The 21064-nt window shown below is 34.0% G+C and overlaps 1 protein-coding gene across 2 annotated transcripts; it reads right to left on the bottom strand.

Annotated features, from left to right (window-relative positions):
• Positions 1–155: 155 nt before the first annotated feature.
• LOC122599066 (disease resistance protein RPV1-like) lies at positions 156–11493 on the bottom strand. 2 transcript variants are annotated; one of them, XM_043771512.1, is made up of 5 exons: positions 11291–11493; positions 3432–4020; positions 2241–3327; positions 1798–2142; positions 156–1720 (listed from the first exon to the last, which is right to left on the bottom strand). In XM_043771512.1, the coding sequence occupies exons 2-5, from the start codon at positions 4001–4003 to the stop codon at positions 266–268; spliced, it is 3459 nt and encodes a 1152-aa protein (XP_043627447.1). In that variant the 5' UTR covers positions 4004–4020; positions 11291–11493; the 3' UTR covers positions 156–265. The 2 variants fall into 2 exon arrangements, with proteins under 2 accessions (XP_043627447.1, XP_043627448.1); XM_043771513.1 differs by having other exon boundaries at positions 11296–11493.
• Between the last annotated feature and the right edge of the window lie 9571 nt (positions 11494–21064).

Here is a 21064-nt window from a genome sequence, read left to right as displayed (position 1 = left end):
TAGCCAAAAATTAACGGCGAGAATGTAAAGTGCTTATTCGAAAACCCGGGACGAAAAAAGTACTTTGGCCTAAATAAAATACCCGTAAACGATTCGTTTCAATTTCTAAAAAAAAAAAAAAATACTGATACAATCTTGAAAATTAAAAATTTCAATATAAAAACTATTTGAAAACGCATTCTAGCAAATTAAACATCAAATGAGTAAAGTACTGTCATTTTTAAGCTATGATTAAGAAAATTTATAAACTACACAATTTTTTTTATTAAAAATACATGCCGGTCCAAACACCACGGTCGTTTAAGAATAAGTACCCGCTGGTTGGTGAGAGGTGTTGTATGATACTTAACACTGATGCTTCTTCTTCTTCTTGTTGTTGTCTTAAATCTTCATCATCGTTATCACAAAGAAGTCTTACACCACACTCCTTCACCTCATAAATACTAGTAGTATCTTGGAATGTAACCGTGACAAAATTCTTTGCTTTTTCCCAGCCCTGATCACGTGTAAAAAATACACACAACACAAAGAATCCTGGTTCATCCATTCCTGTGATTGTCTTTGAACGGAACTCGGTTACAGAGGCTCCGTCAAAGTTGTTTACCGAGAATCCTGGGCATCCTTTACGATGAGACTCCTTGAGCTCGAATACAGCACAAATTCCAAATCCCTTGAACTTAGAGAAGCACCAATTTGGGGGTAATTCTATCTTTATATGACTTCCCTTGCTTTTATTTGTAAACCACCGTGGAATTCTTCTTTTCCCACTTAATATTAACGTCAACTGTTTATCTCCCACGAAGAATTCACTTATGTTGCTCAGGATACCCAAACATTCGACAAAAAATAAAAACTGGTTTGTAGACGCATCTGAATCCATAAATCGAGTCTGCGCCATAGACACCTGGCTATCATCTATGTTAACGTTCCCAGACATTTTTGGACAATTTTGTACATGCCACACAAGTATACGTTGTCGGTGAGATAGCCTTGGCGGTTCTTGCAAGGAGGTACATTCAGATGCTTGAAGACGCACAATGTTTGATGGAAGTTCTGGCAACACTTCTAGCTCTTTGCAACCATTCAGAATAAGATCTTCAAGGCGAGAAAGTTGACCCAAACTTCCAGGTAAGTTAGTAAAGTTGTTACCACTCAAATCTAAAGTATCTAGACATGACAAGGCTCCAATGTCATGGCACAACTCGGATATATTGCAGTTTCTAAGTCTGAGGTCTTTTAGCAATCGTAAACTTGCCAAAGAAGACAACACCAAACTTTGTGGTTGCTTTTGGAAGATTGATGGCCACCAGGCAGGAGACTCGGTTTGCTCATATCTACCGATCTCTAGCACTTGAAGGTTAGTTAGAGACGATATAAAAGATTGAAATTCTGTTATGGTTGTTCCATAAGCGTAAAGCTTCATCAAACTATCGAGGATGCCCGATTCCTGAGTCGAGTAGTCCATTTTTAAGCATCTAGGAAGAATCAGAACTTGAAGAGAATCCAATTCAACTTTGTAAGGGAAACTCCAAATTTGTATGCAGTCTCTCATATTTAACTTAACAAGCTTCTTGAGCATTCCAATTGATGGGTGAAGCTTAACCAGACTCACACAGCCTTCAAGAATTAGCTTTTCGAGATTGACCATCTCTGTGAAGTCAGGGGTAGTTTTTAGGTTACGGCAGTGCCTTAGCTTCATCACTTTCAAGCTCTTAAAACACTGAAATCAAAGACAATAAGAAAAGATATTAGAACGTTACCATTAACAAAGAAAATCATATATGAAAAAACACATACCTTAGGAGTTGTCCAAAATCTTTTAATGTTGCTGAAAGACAAGTCAATGGCAACAATGTTCTCTGGATAAAAATTTGCTGGCAAGCACTTGAAAGGATATCCATGCCAATAAATCAATCTTAGCTGATTGGATAAAAAATCCAAACTTCCTGAGAACTTCACACTGATGTCCGTGGATACGCTCAATTGAAACGAGAGTCGAAAGTCTTTTGGCTGTGGATAACAAACTTTAAGGATCCGTAATTTTTTCATCTTCGAAAAAGATTTACAATCCACGTGAACCGTTTTAGTTGATTTCTCTTGCGAAAGGACAAGAACTTCAACTTCTTTAGCTGTATCTGTTAACTGGATACGAGTAATTAATATCATCATTCGATTATTTGATTAGTGAAACATGTAGAGTATGAAATAAAAGAGCAGCATACACAGTTTATTATACTTACAATATTGTTTTCACCAAGTATACTGTAAACATCTGATGGCCCCCACAACCGGATACGCCTATCAGATTCTTCACGTAGAACTTCCCTAGCCATACTTCGAATCAATTCATGCATTTGAAGCGAATCATCCAAAGTTATTGTAATTAGTGATTTATCGACTAGAACATCAATGTTAGCATCCGCAAAACAATTAACGCTCTCAAGTACACGTACACAAAGATCTATATTTTCCCCTATCAAGGAACATGCAATATCGAGAAAGATACTTTTCTGATCAAAATCTAGCAAATCAAAACTTGGTCGCAGTCTTTTTTGTATCTCTGCATTAGGGTACTTTTGGAGTTTATTTAATTCACTTCTCCATATACGCGTAGACTTTCCAAACAAAGCATTGCCAACAACTTTGAGAGCCAAAGGGTGCCCTTGCAAACATTTGACAACTTCGTACGAGAGTTCCTTGAAATCTTGTGTTGGATAAGTTTGGCCAAAAGCATACAAACAAAAAAGCTGAATATCTTCACGATCATCTAAAAACTCCACATCATAAATTGTATCAACTCTATGAGATCTTAGCAACTGTTTGTCTTTACCAGTGAAAATAATCAGACTCCCAGGACAAAACCAGTCATGTGAACCTGCTAGAGCTTCTAACTGCTCGTGATGATCCACATTATCCATAACAAGGAAGATCGGCTCACATGCTACTTTCTTCTTTATTAACATAATTCCTTCACTAATATGGGATATCTTCACATCTTCGGTTTTCATGATCTTATTAATAAATTGCTTCTGGACTTGAGGTAGCCCTTGTCGTTCGGTGACTCCTTTGACATCCTCACAGAAGCAACTTCCCTCAAAGTACGCATACATGGAGTTATAAATAGCTTTAGCGATGGTGGTCTTTCCTATTCCGCTAATACCACAAATTCCAATCATATTAACCTTACTTGAACCAATAAAGTGCACCAAGTTCAGCTTACTTAAACGAGCATCTACACCTACTAGGTTCTCACCGACATGTAATGGGACATCACATAATGTCTTACGGATGTCTTTGGAGATACAATCAATAAACTTTGACTCATACCTGCTCATAGAAAAACATAGGACAAGTTTTAATACATCTAACATATTGACTTGTTTGCATGAAAAATAGCTAAATCAAATAAGTTTGAGTTACATAATTTTTACCCATTTGTCATGTCATTAAGATCCCATCCAGATAAACTAGCTGCCATTGTCAGAGCTCTCTTCCATTCATCTACCTCTGCTCTATTTGATACTTGATGTTTGGCAAATGCTTCGGCATAGTTCTCAGTTTGTTTCCTCACCACTTCGGGCTTAACATCATAAAACAAGATTCGAACTTCATGGTGCGCTTTTTCCATCTGCTTTAAATTGAGAATCTTCACAAGTTCCCTTAGACACCATGATGAAGAAGCATAATTTTTGGAGAAGATAACCATCAAAATCCTTGAATTTTCAATGGCATTGTAAAGTTGAGGAGATATTTCTTCTCCTCTAGGCAATGCGATATTATCTCTAAAAGCATGAATTCCATTTTGCTTGAAGTCTTTGAAAAGATGATCAATGAAGCTTTTACGAATATCTTCACCTCTAAAACTTACAAACACATCATATTTCCATGCCACAGCTCGTTGCTTCTTTGATGCCAAATCTTGGTGCTTGACTTCAGTATAAACTGCCTCTGAATTTGCCTCAGGTTGCTTTCTTTTTTTAGCACTTGCTGCAAGATTCTCCATAGATTTCTTAACTATTCCTGGTACAACAAATTCTAACTCTCTTAAGGTTTACTAATATATAAAAAGGTTCATGTGAAAAATATTTGAACCAGAAAACCATGAGAATCATTTAAAAAATTTCTTTAAGATAAATCATATTGAATGAATTACATGAAGATTTATGATTTTATAAAGACAGAAAAATGTATGGTATATAGTTGTTCTTGCATATTTTTATTAGTTCTCAAAATAACTCACCGCACTATCAATCAACTAAAACATGATTTAATATTTTTTTAAGCGACAACTGGCATAATATTTGTAGGACACATGTCCTTATATTAATATACACTAGCGTGATACCCGTGCGTTACGACAGATACGATTGACACCACGTTATGATGGTTAAAAGTTCTATGTTTATCATATACTATGTTTATCGTTACTGGTTAAATATAAAGACTTTGAATATTCTAAGTAAGACACTTCTAATGGGGCGGAGGGAGTATAATTTTACTTCGATTATCGGTTTACTTTAGTCTGAATTTATTTCAAACTCACGAATCATATTTGAGTCATATTTGAATTTTTTTTATAATACAATCTATATAACTACCATACATCATGAGTATCAGGACTAGTTTGTTATATAAGTAGATGATTATCAAAAGCTATCATGAAAGACAATAAAAGCACTCAACCTTATTTAATAGACGAAATGTTGCAAAGTGTGAGACTAACTTCGATTACAAGAAGACTTTTTTTTTTTTAGGTTGTGGATCATTTTGATCATAAATGGACTCATTTTTAATGTGTATATATAAGAGTTGGTAAGGATGTAATTACTTTTAATGACTAAACTTGATTATTGTTAGATTAAGATCTTCTAAAGTTATTATTAACTTCATAGGTGAATTTGAGAGAATCTTGACCTTTGGATTAAAATCAAAGGTTAAGATTCAAAGTTGATATTTGAATCTTGACCCTTGATGTCAGTCCATTATTGTTAATCTAAATAAATTGGATATTTTCTATAAATTTAGCGATAGTTACGAAGTGAATCAAATATATATATATATATATTATTAAAAACCAACAGACCTAAGAGCTTATTAACCAATTATAACTTTCGATTTTATCAAATTGAAAATTGATGATGTCATGATTAACTTAATAATAAATGAAAAATCCTAATAATCGTTATTCAAATACATTAGTATATTATATTTATATTAATATTTGTAGAAAAAATCTTACTAATTTACACTTTTTACCCTCACTAAATACTTCAATTATAATTATTACAATTTGTAATTATCAATCCACACTAAATACTTAATTTATATGTATTACAATTTGTAGTTATCATGAGAATTTTGTTTTATATTTTCATTTAAAAAAATTCAACAGTTTTTTAAGAAAAAAATTCCTCCATAAAATATTTTCTTTTAATATAATAAAAGGCAGTTGTTCTAAAAACTTATTGATCAATCACAACTATCGATTTGTTAAAGTTGACTTTTGTATTCAATTTTGATTTTAATTTACATTTTTTGTTTTCAATTATAAATTTGCACTTTTTAACATTTAATTCAAATATAATAAATAAAGAACAATAGTTAATATATATTCAACAAAATAATAGATAATATATATTCAGTTGAATAATAGCTATTATATATCATAATTATACGTGGTCATATAAATATAAAATTAATTACTAAAAAAATAAATAAAATTTAATGTAAATATATTAAGACTTTAAAAGTAATTGTTTCGAATCTGCGACCTTCTGTATTTTAAAAGTAATTGTACTATTATTCTTTTGCTGAAGTTTTTTTTTTAAAAAATTGTCATGACACATACGAAAAATAAAGCATGTAAAAATATAATATTTATAGAAAACACATTGTCATATTTTAATTGAAGTTTTTAGAATATGTTTCATCTAAAAATAAAATATAATTTTTAAAAGCGTAAAATAAGAATGTAATATCATCTATTATGATTTTTTAATATTCAAATATCGCTAAGTATGTCACAATCTACAACATTAATGGGCATATTATGATTTTGTAATATTCAAATATCGCTATGTATGTTACAGTAAACAACTTCAATCAACATATTTTAAGAAATATTTCACTGTAAAACTCAAAGCTTTATAATATAGATCAATTTTTTATTACTAAAAATTGTAATCTAAATTTTAAATTATAATAGATTAACATTTAGTATTGATAAGATTGTAAGCCCGTGTATTTGACACAGACCTAAAATCTAGTATGACAACTATTGTGGTATCCCATCTACATGATATTTATGAATTAATGAATTACTTATAAAATAAAGTAGTTTGACAATAGTTTTTATTAAAACATATATAGTTCATTTATTATCGGGATGTTATTTTTGATAATTGAAATGAATTATTTTGATTTGAATAAATTGGATAAATGTCAGTAAAGTTTGTCAATTCTCTCGTAAAACTCTCAAGTGAAAACATACAAGAATCTAAAGGGACTATTAAGGGAAAGTCTAGTGAAGCCATCAATTGATGGGTTTGCGAAACAAACTAATTATTTTTGTGTGTATCCAGGACGATTGAAACAAGCATAATTGGTATGTTGGCATAATTGGTATGTTGACAGTGCTGCTGGCAGGAAGATGATCGATGTAAGCCCTGCTGGAGGACTTCAGAGTACAAGATGGATCATCGCAAGTTTTGGAAATGATAATAGGAAAACTGAGGGATATAGTGTCTAGAACAACGGACAAGTCAAATTCACACGTGTTACTTATGTGAATGGTTTGAAATATAATCCGACTAAGTGTTAGTCAACTATGTGATGATGGCTTTAGAGTGCTAATTGATATAGCTCAAAGAACCATATTCAAAAGGATTATTAGGTAGTATTTATTTCCTCTAGAAAAAAAAAAAACGTGTATGTCATGGATATGAAGAGTTTTTCTAAAGAACAATGCTTCTACACCAAGAAAAATGAGGATACAAACTAGTTATGACATAAGAAGTGATCCTATTTAAATATCAAAATTATAAATAATTTTACTAGAAAATAACTTGTAGAAAAGATTCCTCCACTTTCCTTCCAAAAGAAAAGTCCCGGAATGTGAGATGGGTAAGCTGAAACGTGCTAGTTTCAAGACCAAGCAGAATTTGAGTACCACTAAATCTCTTCACATGGATCTATTTGGTCCGGTGAATGTTCAGACTCGTGCTGGAAAAAGGTATACCCTTGTAACTGTTAATGATCATTCTCGATACCGTTGGGTTGTTTATCTCGGGTCTAAAAGTGAAGCTGCTGCCGAAATCATCTCCTTCATCAAACAAATTTAACTATGTATATGTTAGTTACAACATGAAAACGGGACAAAATTCCAGAATGCTACACTCTATTTTTAATATACTAACACTGATATCTCCCAAAACTTCTTGTCGGCCCACACTCCAGAGCAAAATGAAGTGGTGGAAAGTAAAAATCATACGCACATTGAAGCTGTGAGGAGTAGGCTACTGAATCACGTATTGCTACTAGTTTTTGGGTAGAAGCTATGGCCACGACATGATACACTAAAAATCAGTCGGTTTATGTGAGGAGACATAAAAAGACAGCCTATGAATTCCGAAGGAATAGAAAAGCAAATATTGGTTATTTCCATGTTTTTGGATGTCTAGTGTACATTCTGAATGATTCCAGTCAGTTAGAAAAATTCGATTCAAAGGCTGACAAAGGATTCTTCTTGGGTTGTTCAACCATTTGAAAAGCCTTTAGAGTCTATAAAAAGATACTGGAAAAGGTTCATGACTTAATTCATGACACATTCGATGAATCAAATTCAACAATTTGTAAAAAGCCAAACCTTGAAACAACCCTGTGAGTCCCAAAATAATATGTATAAGAAATAGACCCGACTGGCAAGCAACTTTAATCTGGAATAACACCAGTTTTGAGTGCGATCCATATATGGATATTAATAACAAAGAAAATAACTGAAGGTGAAACGTAAATGCTGAAACTATATAAATAATATATATAATCAAGTATGTGACATTAAGACACGATGTAATTTTCAATGTACTTGATTTATTGATATAAACAAATACAAGGTTGTTGTGGAACAAAGATAATCACAAGTGTAAAAATATCTAAACAACCTTGAAATACAAGTGATCTAAATAACTTGGAAATACTCGTAAGAATTACTTAGAGTATATCTTACAAGTTGCAATGTTAAAAGTTCAAACATTTTGCAAGTTGTGAGAAGCCTTGTATTTATAGCCAAAGTCCATGCTGATGTGGACTTGGCCGTACAATACTTGGTTGTGATACATTTTAAGGAATTCAAATTGATTCCTTAAAAGTGTGTTTTAAGGTTAAGTGTGAAAGTCATTTGATGTGACATTTCACACTTTATTCCCAACCTTTTACTCAATCTATCACTTTACTCGGTGTTATGTAAATAACTGGATAAAGAGAGATAAAGTAAAAAGGCTTCTTCGTAATTAGTGTAAAGTGTTTTAAGTACTTTACACTGAGATGCTTCAGTCTTCGATCAGATAGAATCTTCTCTAGGCCCCGCTTCTGAGATGATTCTCTTTCTTCAGTCTTCGACTTCAGAATGAATGCTTTCAGTTTGGGCTGACCTTGATCTGGAGTGAAGCTTCAGTGAACTTAATCTGAATGGGTTCAGAATTCTATACAAGTATCTTCACTTAAATTCAGCTATTTCTGAACAAATCATACTTGGTCGATTTTCGACCTAACAAACCCCATCAAATCCAATTGTTTTTTTGTGAATATGATCCTATCAACTACAATATAGATTCTCAAAACAAAGTTTCCAGTCACAACGATCTGGAACCCATTCAATCACTTAAACCTCCTAGTAATACTCGATTATATCCTTCAATAAGTTTCAAGCTACATTCACAACTTGTTATTGGGTCAGATATATGTGCTACTACCACGATATGAGCTCCAATTGAAACTATTGAAGTGCGTCAAGAAATTCTTTCAAATGAAGTATTGCTTGAAAACTAGTCGTGATCTCGAGTCTGATGAAGATGTAGAGATAGTCTACAAAGAAGCATGAGATCCTCATGTTGAGATAGTTTCCGAGGAACCTCAACCGGATTCTTTTACTAATGTTGTTGTTCATAACAATCCTGGTCAATTTTTTAAATAGACTCGATCATATCCCATTAAATAGATGATAATTGAGTCCAGTAGAGGGGTTCAGACTAGAAGAGCCACCAGTGAATATCGCTTATATGTCAGCTTTTTATCACTGATTGAATCGAGGAAGATTGATAAGACTATGGCAGATCCAAGCTAGATTGAAGCTATGCAAGAAGATCTTAACCAGTTTAAAAGGAATAAGGTTGGGTACTTGTTCCATTTCCAGTTGGAAAGAACCAATTGGCACCTTTAGTACATTTCTAAGGGAATTAATTTTCTAACTAGAAGAAATTCACTAGAAAATGTTTTTCTCGAATACCTTTAGTACATTTGCCAGTGGCATAAAACACTAGTGAGGACTAGCATGACTAAGTAGTCTCTAGTTGTACTTATCTTTCTAAACAAGGAAGGATTGAAGAGTTAGGATACTTACTACAATTTGCTTAAAAAAAGAAATTGAACAAAATGCTGGAAAAGGTTGCTAAGTAAGTCATAGGAAATGATCACAGGTACTCAAGCTAGTGAACCATGAGCACTAAAAAACTATAAATTTAAATGTCAATATATTAATAAAAAAATGTTAAAATTATCATAAAATGCCACCTAAGCAAAAAGCCTAGATGACATGAAAAGAGAGACACCACATAAGAAAAAAACCTATTCTCTCTTAGTTATATAGAGAGATGTATTATCTAGATTAAACTACTATCTAATATAACTGAATACATGTATGTCATGATATATAAACATCTAATATGTCAGTTTGTACGTCATAGGGTAAACTTGTTGAATTTGAATTTTTAAAGTCAAACTATACGAATTTTGACCGTAAATTTTTTTGTTTGTATAATATATAATATTTGATGAAAGTTATATGAATTAATTGTGTTTTAAATGTGTGAATCCTTTGTATAACTTTTATCAACAATTATATAACACAAATAAAAATATTTATGTTCAAAATTAATAAAATTTGACTTTAAAATTTTTGAAAGTTAACAAATTTAATGGGACAATAGGAGTAATATTTATAGATGCAATAATCTTGTTGCCCAATTTATGTTTGGCAATTATTTTACCTTTGAAGTTATAAGTATCCAAATTTTCTTAGTTTTTTTATTAAACATCATTAATATATAATTGAATTCATTAATATTTAAATAATATTTTTATTTAATTAAAGTATTAAAATTCTTGTAACATCATCAAAATGATCTAAAGAATAAAAATATAACTTATAAAATCCATCTAATAGTTTTCTTCTAACCTATATAAAAGTTATATAAATAATGTAATAAAATCATATGTGGAAGAAAATTGAAGTCAACGATAAAATAATCACATGTATTCGAAATCATGATCCTAACATTTAATTAGAGATAGTTTTCGGTACAGTACTAATGCCGAACATGTACCGAACTTATTATTAGAATCGGTTATCATCAAAAGTGAGAACCGAATACCAATAGCGCTTAAAAACAGTTCGCAAGAAAGTACTCGTATATTTTAGTGTCAACAAAAATAAAGGCTAGTTAAATGTACTTTAGAAACAAAATATTTCGTTTATCATATATTCAATTTTTCTTAAGACATGTTAATATCTTGTTATACTTTTACAGTCAAGTTATGTATATATACATTACACATCGAACATAATATACATTTATGAATCATTGGTTGATGTAAATTTAATAAATAAAATGTTGAATATTACCAAAGATTTAGAAAAATATTTTAAATGTTTGGAGATGATAATAAATTCATGAGTTTTGAATGTTTAGTTGCTTTAGCTTTTTTCGATTTGGTTTATCTTATTCATTAGGAAAAATAAAAGCACGAACCTAAAGAAACCTTATCATACTACAACCTAGACCAGTATTACCGGTATAAAATCGATTATGATCAAAAATAGGAACCGGATACCGTAAATACGAAATGGCACCGGTATTTCGGTGTTTAGTACCGGTATTTTCGGATTTTCGCTCATCCCTATGCACATATAAATAGAAAAAGTAATGATGATAAATAATCAAATAAATATATGATTTTATTTTCCTTTTTTGCAGGAGAAAAATAAATAAGATAAAGAAATAACACTGGGGAATACTTTACAGTTTTCTGGTTGAAGTTGAAGTATACGTTACACAGCAGTAGTAGATCAAAGATTATGATCATGATTACATATATGCCATCTACCTGAAGTCTTGGTTACACAGCAGTAAACATATTTTTGGGAAAATAGAAGTCAGATGACTATTAATGAAGAAAGATAGAAGTTAGGATTTGATTGGATTTTATTTTCTTGAAAGAAAATTGGATGGGAATTGTGTGATGTTTGTTGGGAGGAAGATCAAAAGAAAATATATACTGTCTAAATAATTATCTACGTCAACTGATTGACTAAAGGGGCTCTGGTGTATTTTTATGACAATGACAATAGCGCTTTATCCAGCTGGAACAAGCACCATAATCATTTTAGCATATAAATCAAAAATATTGATTATTTCCATTGACCTATGTAAATAAGTTTTTTAATTAAATAAGAGTAAGTATCCGTGCGTTACAGTGGTGAGATGGTAAAGGTGATAAGTCATAAAGTGTAATAGGTGATAGAGTGTGATAGCCAAATGTGTAAACCGTACGGGTTCCACCTTTGGATTTAAAAATTCGTCGAAAGTATATCGAATGACATATCTAATGAAAGAGCATGAAATATGAAGAACACCTGTATAACTTTTATAATTTATCGATGTATGGTTTTTGAGATAAAAGATTTTAAATGAATTGAAGGAATTGATGATTAATGGAGGAGAGGAAAAAAAATGATTGATTGAGATTTGAGAAGAGAGAAAGGGTAATATAGTTATTTTAAGTAAATATAGAATTGATAGAGGGCATTTTGGGAAAATAAATGTTGAAACTTAAAAAAAAGAACATGAGAATTTGCTTTATAATATAACGAGAGTAAGTATCCGCGCGTTGCAGCGGTGAGATGGTGGGGATGATAGGTCATAAAATGTGATAGCCAAATGCCTTAACCGTAAGGGTTCCGCCATCGGGTTTAAAAATTCATCGAAAGTATATCGAATGACATCTCTAATGAAAGACCATGGAATTTTAAGAACACCCATATAATTTTTATAATTTATCGATGCACGGTTTGTGAGATAAAATATTTTGAATGAATTAGAGGAATAAATTATTTATGGATGAGAGAGAAAAAAGATGATTGGTTGATATTTGAGGAGAGAGAAATGGTATTTGGTAAGGATAAAGATCCTCTAAAGTTAAAACTCCACTTCATAGGTAAAGTTGGTATTTGGACCATTAGATTTAAATCAAAGGTCCAGATTCAAAAATCATATTTGAATCTTGACGTTTAATTTTAATACAAAGGTTAAGATGTTCTCAACTTCACCTATAAAGTTGAAAACAACTTTAGAGGATCTTTATCCATTTGGTAAATATATAACTGATAGAAGAGACATTTTGAGAAGTAAATATTGAAACTTAAAATGTTAGACAGAGACTTGTTACTTTATAATATAAGGTATAAAAATTAGATTATTATTTGTTTATAATATCTTTGTATTTATAATTAAAATAAGAAAAGGGTAATCTTTTTCTTCGTTGACATACATCTTTAGGTTTCAAAATAGAATTTCGGTTTGTTGTCAACTTTATTATACAATGTCTTAACTTTAATTATTTTAATGTCATGTCATATTGTCATATCATTTTATCATCTTATTTAATATTAGTCAACACGGCCGACTAAGACATAGGACGAAGTGGTTAACTAGAGAAATTTTTTTTATGGATTTGATTTTCTATTTGTTGATGTCACAGTGTACCGCTATTTAGACTTTGCTAATTCGCATCCTTTACGAATTTTCTAACTACAAGTTATTTTTTGGTTTTTTCGACATTATGTTCTTTTGAGTCATCCAACCTTTTTATGTCTCACGTCGTACCACTATTTACATTTTATTGCATCGCATCCGCGTGAACTCTCAACTTATCATATCCCGTTCGGTTTCTACTATGAATTACTTTTTAATTTCTTGCACACTTTTAAACAAATATATCCATGACAGTATGATTTTTAATAAATAAGTGGTTGAAAGTTCAATACAAATACACTAAAATAGTATAAGCGTTTTAACAAAAACACTGAGGCCCCGCAACTCGGGGTCCAAAATTCACTAGTTAATATTATGATTTATGAACCAAATACCTATAAGTTGACCCCAAGTCAACTTTTAATTTCGCTTCTGCTCACCCAAAGTTTAAAAGGAGTTCATATCAAACTATACTTTAAATTGATGCTTAGAGGGAACGAAAAGTAGCTTGAAATTTTATGCTATTTATTAGGAGGTAGAAAATATGAAAGAAAACACATATATGTATGTATGTGTATGAATGTATGTATATTAGGTTAAACCCGTGCATTGTACCGGTCTATGTTATTTTTTATGTAATTGATCGTAAATGACATGCAATAAATTTATTTTTATAACTTCAAGTAAATAGTTACAATATATATTGTACATATAGAGGACTGACAATATGTGGTTGTTAGATAACTAAACTTGGTTATAAAACTCGTGAATTGCACTGGTCTATTTTTTTTTTGTATACCTTCAACTAAGTATTTATATATATATATATATATATATATATATGAGAGAATCAAATAAGAACAATATTAAAATAAAAACATGATGAGAACAGTTAAAAACTATATTTTGATGCATTAAAAGTTAATAAAACTAACATAGTGTATAACTAATTATCATTATTTAAGTGTTTAACAACACAATGGTCTGTCAAAATCGAAAAAATCATGTTTTTTGTTTTGTGCATCCATCTTGGATGCATATTCATCAAAATGATGCATTTAACAAAAAACATGATTTTTTCGATTTTGAAAGATCATTGTGTTGTTAAACACTTAAATAATGATAATTAGTTATGCATTATATTAGTTTTATGGACTTTTAATACATCAAAATGATATTTTAAACTGTTCTCGTCGTTCTTATTTTAAGAGTGTTTTTACCGGAGTGTTACTCATATATATATATAGGTATTGGGGCTTAAAACCCGCGGAAGGCGGCATTGAGCAGTTACTTACTTACTTACTATATATATATGTATATATATGTATATAGGATTGAGAATATGTGATTGTTAGATATCTAAGTTTGGTTATAAAACCCCCTTACATCTTAGTATTTTAAGCCATGAAAAACATGGCAGCTCATTCATTTATCTATTACACAATAATTATTAAAAAATTAGTATGTGATAAATTATAGAACCAAGCTTAGGTATTTAACAATTATATTATATATATAATATAAATATTCAAAAAAATAATAAAATATTCACCATATTAAAGGTATTAAATCTTTTTATTACAAAGTTTTTTTTGCAAAGTTGATTATAAATAAACAAAGAATAAATAGGAATATATAAGTAATTATATGAGCTTTGTTTTTTTTTCAATCTTATTCAAAATCAAAATCTTCAATACCTATATACTTTTACAAGATACGAGTAAGCATGACTCAACAAAACAAAAATTGGAGATAAAAAGTGATGGTCCACGAATGCACAACTTGTGTTATATTTAGGCTAGACAAGAAAGTAAATAAGAAGATAAACAACAAGAATAATGACAAGTTCAATTGTAATAAATCAATGCAAGTATAATCATATGTATCATTGATTAAACGATGAATACATGGTCGATCTTACAAACTTGACTTACAAGAATACAAAAGAACAAGCTAATTGCTAAGTCTAGACACACTATAAACTTGAACAATTACAAGTGACACACACTTTCAAGATGACAAACTTGACTTACAAGAATACAAAAGAACAAGGTAATTGTTAAGTCTAGACACACTATAAACTTGAACAATTACAATTACAAGAATGCGGCTGTGTTGCTTTATATAGAGGGAGAATTAGGGCAACACAGCCTTCCTTTGATGGTGATAGATGGTGGTTGTCGAAGTCCCATTGGCTCCTTGTACTTCCATGCAAGAGCCCTTGTCTTCTTTACCAAAATGGGTATGAGAGATAAGACCCAAGTTTTGGTCCCAACATGTACCTTTCCCATATAAGGTATGTTACAGTTGGAAGAACCACCATGTGACTCTTGTCTTCATATGGTTTGAAAACTTCCCGCCATGACAAACATTTGGGCAGCATCCAATCCGCTGAAGAGCGTCACTGGACTCGCTGAAGACTTGTTGACATCATACGTCAGCGAGCAAGTCTTGTCAGCGAATCCAAGACTTAACAATCTCCCCCTATTCGCTGAGGAGACTTGCTGAGTAGAAAAGTCTTAGAAAAGAATGAAGTATGGAAGAAAGATGTCTTTTATATCATCAAGAAGTATTACAAGCTGAAGCATAAAGCTTTTACAAAGTAAGACATCTAAAGATTAGCAGTTTCAATCTCCCAAGCATCCTCCTGCTTGGCAATCCTTAGTACTGGATCTTCTCTTCTTGCTGGCTGGCTTCAACATCTCTTCATCTATCTTGCTGATGACTAATCTAGCACTTGTCATTTTAGCAAATCTTCTTCTAATGCTGATCAGAAAACCAGTAGACGCTTTTTCAATCTCTGCCAATCTGAAGAAGAGTTGATCATTTTGGAAGTTTTGGAATAATATGCCAGCAAGAGATTCCAATATTCTTCCCTCTGCGAATATGCTTCTGGGAGGCAATCGAAGATTCAAAATGGCATCACCAGCTAGAGGAGGAAGAGCTGCTGGCAAGGTTTGATGCATTTCTTTTCTTTTTCTTATTTTCTTGCCAGCAGACATTGAGGTAGCTGCTGGAGCTCCAAATACTAGCCTCAGCATAGGCAAATCACACCTGAACTTTGTTTCAAAAACTTTTGCCTTTTCAAAGTACTCCCTCGGCATGTTCTTTAATTGGTCGTAGCTGGGAGCCTTTTTGTCCTTTATCAACATGTACACTTCAGCCCATTCAGAGGCACTTAGAGTAGTTGCCTTGATACCTTCATACCTGACAGGCTTGTCAGCACCTTCACTTAAAATCTTCAGATTTGTCTTTAGGCCCATGTCAGCACGAAAGGCTTCAACTGCCACTATTCTTTGAGGCCTCCTCCTGTCATTCATGTACTTCAACCATTTAGCCTTTTCACCATCAAACTTGGCTCTCTTTTCACTCAACTGCTTCTCTACTTCATCATGTTTATGTCTGTAGAGAGCTTCAGCACCACCTGTTTGTAGAATCATTTTCTGCTCAACATCCAATTGGTCTTTTTCAAGGAGTGGCAGCTGTCTTATGAATTCCAAGTTTTTCTTGTCATTTTCTTGGTTTTCTTTGATTCTATCCAGCTCCTTGATGGCTTCTTCTTGAGTATTTCCCTCAGCAGTCAAGGCCAAAATGTCAATCATTTGATGTTGATGACCTGCTGGGGATTGGATGGTAAGTGATTCAGCAGAGAACGAGGTGGCAGCAGCTAGAGGTTTCTTGAAGAATCCAGAACCTGTGAGTTGTTTCCTTTGACTATCAGTCATTGGAGTGATCTCAGCATTTTCCAGATATCGTCTGTGAAATATTGGCAACATTTCACGAGATCTGTCTTCAGCCATTTCCTGAGCGAACCCAGCTTCCCATACAACCTTCATGGTTTCTGGTTCCAACTGCTCAGCTTTAGAATCTAAGGTTGGGGAGATTTGGCAACAATCTGCTGCTCCCCTTCAGCATTAACATCTTCAGTCTCCTCCTCAGCACCAACAGGGGGAACTTCAGCATCAATTTTTGTCTCCCCCTCAACACCAGCAGGGGGAGTGTTTACTTTATCCTCACTGACAGCCACTATTGCCAATTCATCTTGTTTTTCAGTGGCTGCAGAAGTGTTTTCTTCACTTGCAACCCTGTCAGCAGAAGCTTCATAGATATCATTCACCGTTTTGTTAACAGCTTCACTGACAAGTGTCATTACAGCAGCATCAACTTTCTCCCCCTTGGAGGTAGTATCATTAATCACTACCTCCACCGTTGTTGTTGGGGCTGCCTGTTGTTGAAGAAGTTGGGACAACATAGTCTTTATGTCCCCAACTTCTTGTACTAGGTTCTCTTGGCGCTTACGATCTTCCTCAGTGAATGAGACATGAGGAGGAGGAAGACTGGCCATTGTAGTTTCCAAGGCATTGATAGCCTTGGTGTTGCTCTCAACCTGGGTGGTGAGAAGAGAGACCAGGTCAGCAACCTTTTTTTATCTCAGCAGCAGCAGAGTCACTGCTGCTGGAAGCTTTCCTTGCCAGGAGGCGTGTGCTGTTTCCAATTTTGCACAGCGATCGAGAGGAACTTCTAATGGCCTGCTGATCTCTTTTTAGAATAGTGGAGTATGTGCGCAGCTTTTCTAGATCAGCAGCCATTGAAGTGGACTTGTCTTTTATGTTCATGATGCTGGCAGTGTTCTCTTCTTGCCTTTTGTACCAGCTTTCCAATGTCGTCACCACTCTGTCATCTTCATGATTTTTAATTTCAATTGCTAGTTTGGCAGCACTAGTGAGATCATTGAGCTGGTCCTCCACCCTGGCCAGCCTGTCAGAATAATTGGTAGAGTAGGAGATACCCAATTCTTTGGCAACTTGAGGCTCAGTGACAGGCTTGCCAGCAGATGTGCATCCAAAAATACTTGAAAAAGAGGAAGGCATGCCAAAGGAGGGCATGCCCATTGCTTGCACATCTGCTTGTTCAACAAACACTGCTGGTACAACTTCACCAACAGGTTCAACAACTACAGTAGCTGCTGCATTATCAGCAGCAGCCTCTTCAGGAATTTCCATGATTGCTGCAATATCATCAGCAGCAGTCTTCTCAGCAGTATCCTCCATATCACTTGCTTCTTGTTCATCGGCCTGGTTGGAGAAATCCAGCTGTAATTCATCAGCAACAAATTCACCCAACTCAAAATCACTTTCCTCACCATCATCATCACCTTCAATACCAACATTTCCTTCACCATATACATCCTCAATATTTTCAACGTCAGCACCCATCCTTTCTTCAACTGAAAAATTTAAAGGGGTAGGGGAACCGAGTGCCTCAGCATCAGTGTGTTGTGTCACTAATGCATCATCGGCCGTAGAATGTGCTGTCTCTAGCATCACCTGCGATTTGGCTGCTGACAGCGACTCAGAGGGTTGAGAAGAAGAAGAGGGAAGTATTTGTGGGGTTGACTCAACTCTAATGGGTTGGGGTGGCCCTTGATCTTCACCAACCTCGCCTACAGAAGATTGAGGTGGCTGCTTGCGGTTACCCTTTTTCTCGTCAGCAGCCTTTTTTGAGACTACTGATGGGCTGGCTGGGTCTCTATTGTCCTTGGGCAGTGAGGACTTCCTAACCTTAGAAGTTTGGCCCTTTGGTACTCGCTGCTGCTGTTTTAAGACAGCAGCAAGAGGTGAAGTAGAAGAAGTTGATAGTGTTTTCTTGGGAGTTTTGGAGGTTGCTGGGGGGATTATCAGCATACCAGCTCCAGCAGGGTTAGGTTTGTAGATATCAGGATATTCAGAGTATAGTACCTGCTTCATTGCTGGAGTGAGCACAACATACTTTGAATCAAACTGCTCTGGGTCGCAAGTAGGAATCTTATAAACAGAGCTTGCAACCCTTGGAGAGAGGATGAATTGAGTACCTTCAGGGAGGTACTTTTCTTTCAGCTCCCTTCTGAAGATCAATGAGAGAAAACGTACAAAGGGCATTGAGCTTGATTTGTTCTTTATTGTGACCTTCCCCTTCAGGTCTTCAAAAATTACGCTCGCAAAGTCAATATTGCGACCATTTGCGAGCGCATATATCATTTGCATTTGGGAAGCAATGGCTTGATCAAAAGAGCCACTGTTGCCACCAATACATTGGATCACATGGGTGAACAGCAGCCTCCACGCCCCTGGTAGATACTTTTTCTGAGGGTTGCTGTGCACCGGTTGTGCTGGTTCCATGTTGGTCCTATACCCAATGGTCACTAACCATTCCTTCCATACTCCAATGGGGACCAATTCAACATATGGATGCTCTTCCGATTGTTTGGGAAGACGAAGAGCATCTCCCAGTGAGTCTACTGAGATAGAGATAGTGTGTTCTCCTTTCATTACAGTGCCAGTGATGGTGCTACTGGCAACTTTATAATCACATGTCCACCAGAACTCCCTTAGGAGGTGGACAGTTATTTCCTTGGGATCACTATAAATCGCCCTTCTAACTGGACATCCCATTATGAAATCAAGCATGGAGAAATACCCTTTCGTTTTAGATGGGATCTCTTCAGATCCCAGATAGTTATTGGCCTTGATGACCAGTTTAGAAGCTTGAAAAGATTGATTAGAAGGATTAATGCCTTCATTATCATATACCTTGGATGGGAGATAAGAGAGATTTTCAGAGAGTTGTGCTGGAACATTTTCAGATGATGAAGCCATTTTAAATGAGAGTAAAGATGAGAGAAGATTAGAATATGAATGTTTTGAGAGAATATAAAAGATTTGAGAGAGTTTAAGAGATTTTGGAAGTTTTGAGAGAAAGAAATGAACGTAAAAGAAGGAGAAGTGGAAGAGATTTGCATATATATGGCATGGATATGGGTCCTATAACTGCAAAAAGTGAGTCGTCACATGTACTCTCTTTCATACGTGGCATATGAAATATTATATTAAATTATGAGACACTGTTTATATGTACGTATGTGGGTTGTATGATGTGACTATATGAACCACGATTTCAGCTGTACTCGAGTTCATACGGCGCGTACAGTGTACAAGTTGCACATTTGGGAGAAAATCGAGGTAACTGTTTGAGATATATATAATAAAATATTAACAAAATACGTAGTGGAATACACTCAGATAAATAGAGGTATCCACTGAAGAGTCACTATTTTATTAAAAATTGGTTACCAAGTTTTTAATCAGCAACACAAAGAAGGAAAGAGTGATCGCTGACGAGCATTAAACAATTTTTGGCAAATTGTCAGCCATAAACGGATTTTATATGTCTTTACCAGCAGCCGTTTGCTGCTGGACTAAATAGGGACTTTCAGCACCCTATTACTTTTGTTATGCTTTTTCCCAAAGCATCAGGGATCAACGGATTTTAGATGTCTTTACCAGCAGCCGTTTGCTGCTGGACTAGATAGGGACTTTCAGCACCCTATTACTTTTCTGTATAGCAAGTAAGACATACTTGAACTCGCTGAGGTAATCTTGACAAGGATCAAGAGTTAACTTACAAGAGATATGTAAGCTAAGTAGCAGGATCACCATTTAGCATTCCCAACCTGCTGACTAGATCCTTGAATCTCTTTTCATCTAAAGGTTTAGTGAAGATGTCAGCAAGTTGATCATCAGTGGGGATGAAGTAAATTTCAACATCCCCTTTCATGACATGATCACGAATGAAGTGATATCTAATGTCAATATGCTTAGTTTTGGAATGCTAAACAGGATTATGTGTGATGGCAATAGCACTAGTGTTATCACACATAATTGGGATTTTAGAAAAATCTAAGTCATAGTCAACAAGTTGGTTTTTCATCCAGAGGACTTGTGCACCACAACTTGCTGCTGACACATACTCTACTTCAGAAGTGGAGATGGAAACTGTATGTTGTTTCTTACTAAACCAACTAGTCAGCCTTACCCCCAACAGTTGACATCCACTACTGGTACTTTTCCTATCTAACATGCATCAAGCATAGTCAGAATCAGAATAGGCAACTAAGTCAAAGTTAGAATCTTTGGGATACCAAAGACCTAGTGAGGAAGTCCCTTTGAGATATTTAAAAATTCTCTTGACAGCAAGTAAGTGAGACTCCCTTGGGGATGCTT

Source organism: Erigeron canadensis, chromosome 5 (assembly GCF_010389155.1).
Source record: "Erigeron canadensis isolate Cc75 chromosome 5, C_canadensis_v1, whole genome shotgun sequence".
NCBI lineage: Eukaryota > Viridiplantae > Streptophyta > Magnoliopsida > Asterales > Asteraceae > Erigeron > Erigeron canadensis.
The sequence above is the reverse complement of the archived record's forward strand: the minus strand, read 5'-3'. Positions and strand labels throughout refer to the sequence as shown.

Coding starts and splice junctions, on each gene's coding strand:
- LOC122599066 (XM_043771512.1), bottom strand. CDS start 4,003: ATGGAGAATCTTGCAGCAAGTGCTAAAAAAAGAAAGCAACCTGAGGCA. Junction 3,328..3,431: donor CTTAATGACATGACAAATGG/GTAAAAATTATG, acceptor TTCTATGAGCAG/GTATGAGTCAAAGTTTATTG. Junction 1,721..1,797: donor GATTTTGGACAACTCCTAAG/GTATGTGTTTTT, acceptor CTTTGATTTCAG/TGTTTTAAGAGCTTGAAAGT.